The following is a 1,207-nucleotide window of genomic DNA, read 5'->3' as shown; positions in this document are numbered from 1 at the left end:
CATGATACTTGAATCTCGTTACTTCATGATAAATTTAAAAAAAACTATCATAAAATCTCTAAGTCTAGTATTTGTTGAATTTGCTTGTATTTTTGCTTTTGCTATTTTCTAAATTCCTCTCCCTCTCTCCTCATTTAGTATTTTACTAATTTAAATCTTGACAGATGTCATCCCAACATTTATTTGTTTGAATCCTAAGCCATCAGGCCGTGACTTAAAAAAGATTTACTAAAAGGTAGAACCTGTAACCAAGGAAACATTTATTTCTTCTCTATTCTCAGTTAGAGTTATTGCATCTTTGATAATAGGTTTTGTTAGTTATATTTACACCTTTTAGTCATTTGGATTCAGCTCTGTGTTTGGCCTAGCAAACATAAAAGGGTATCAGCCACCAGCTTTCTAAAATAAACATACAACAGGCTAAGAAGTGTTTTATAATGAAAATCTAGAGAAAATATCCAGAAATTGTTTTGAAAATTAAGATTAGACAGAATAAATTAAATTTAAAATAGATTGGTTAAGCTAAAAATAGAGACACTACGATTTAAGATAAGTACTTCTGTAATGCGATCCTTAAACAAAAAAATGGGTTCCAAGTGTGAAATGGGGAACTTGCAACACCAACCTTAGTGGTTGCTACTCAACTCAGGCATATTATTGGGCTTAAATGGCATTTTTTGGTTCAGTCATTTTGGTTTTTATTTCTTCTAATTTAATATTTTGACTTAATATTAAAATTATCAAATATTATCAATCAAACTTATGTTTTTCATATTTTTTTTATTCATTTTTTACACGTTAAAATCAAACCATAATTTTTAATTATTCATTAAAATGTAATACTTAACTATATATTATGATATATTATAAAATAATAGCTCTACCCCCAGAGAGACAATATGTTAACTTTTTAAAAATTTTTTAACAGTAAATTGCCCAATATAAATTATTTAATTAAAAATATGTAATTCCCTCTAGTGAATTTTCTCTTAATATATAATATTAGAATTTTGATAAAATTTAGTAAAATCAGGCAAATTAATTAATTTTATTTTTGCCTCTTTTTTTCTCTCACCTATCTTTCATTCATATAATCCTATTATTATTCATAATTATTAAGATAGATTCTTAACTTTGGATAAAATTTAATTTATAAAGATTAAAGTGAGAAGAAATTAATATCATTATTATTCCCATTTAAAAAGAT

At 25.3% G+C, this 1,207-nt stretch overlaps 1 protein-coding gene across 1 annotated transcript in view; it reads left to right on the top strand. All coding sequences in view use genetic code 6, as the record gives it.

Annotated features, from left to right (window-relative positions):
* Window positions 1-25: 25 nt before the first annotated feature.
* TTHERM_01821940 (ATPase, P-type, HAD superfamily, protein) overlaps window positions 26-1,207 on the top strand; it is a gene marked incomplete at both ends in the record, with an annotated part of 2,413 nt that continues 1,231 nt past the window's right edge. The window contains 2 exons of the mRNA XM_001011611.3: window positions 26-694; window positions 879-927. Of these exons, the coding sequence (XP_001011611.3) occupies window positions 26-694; window positions 879-927 (718 nt within the window). The remainder of the gene's footprint in view (window positions 695-878; window positions 928-1,207) is intronic.

Source organism: Tetrahymena thermophila, assembly GCF_000189635.1.
Source record: "Tetrahymena thermophila SB210 genomic scaffold scf_8254733, whole genome shotgun sequence".
Taxonomy (NCBI): Eukaryota; Ciliophora; class Oligohymenophorea; order Hymenostomatida; family Tetrahymenidae; genus Tetrahymena; species Tetrahymena thermophila.
Note: the sequence above shows the minus strand (reverse complement) of the source record. Positions and strands in the feature narration are given on the sequence as shown.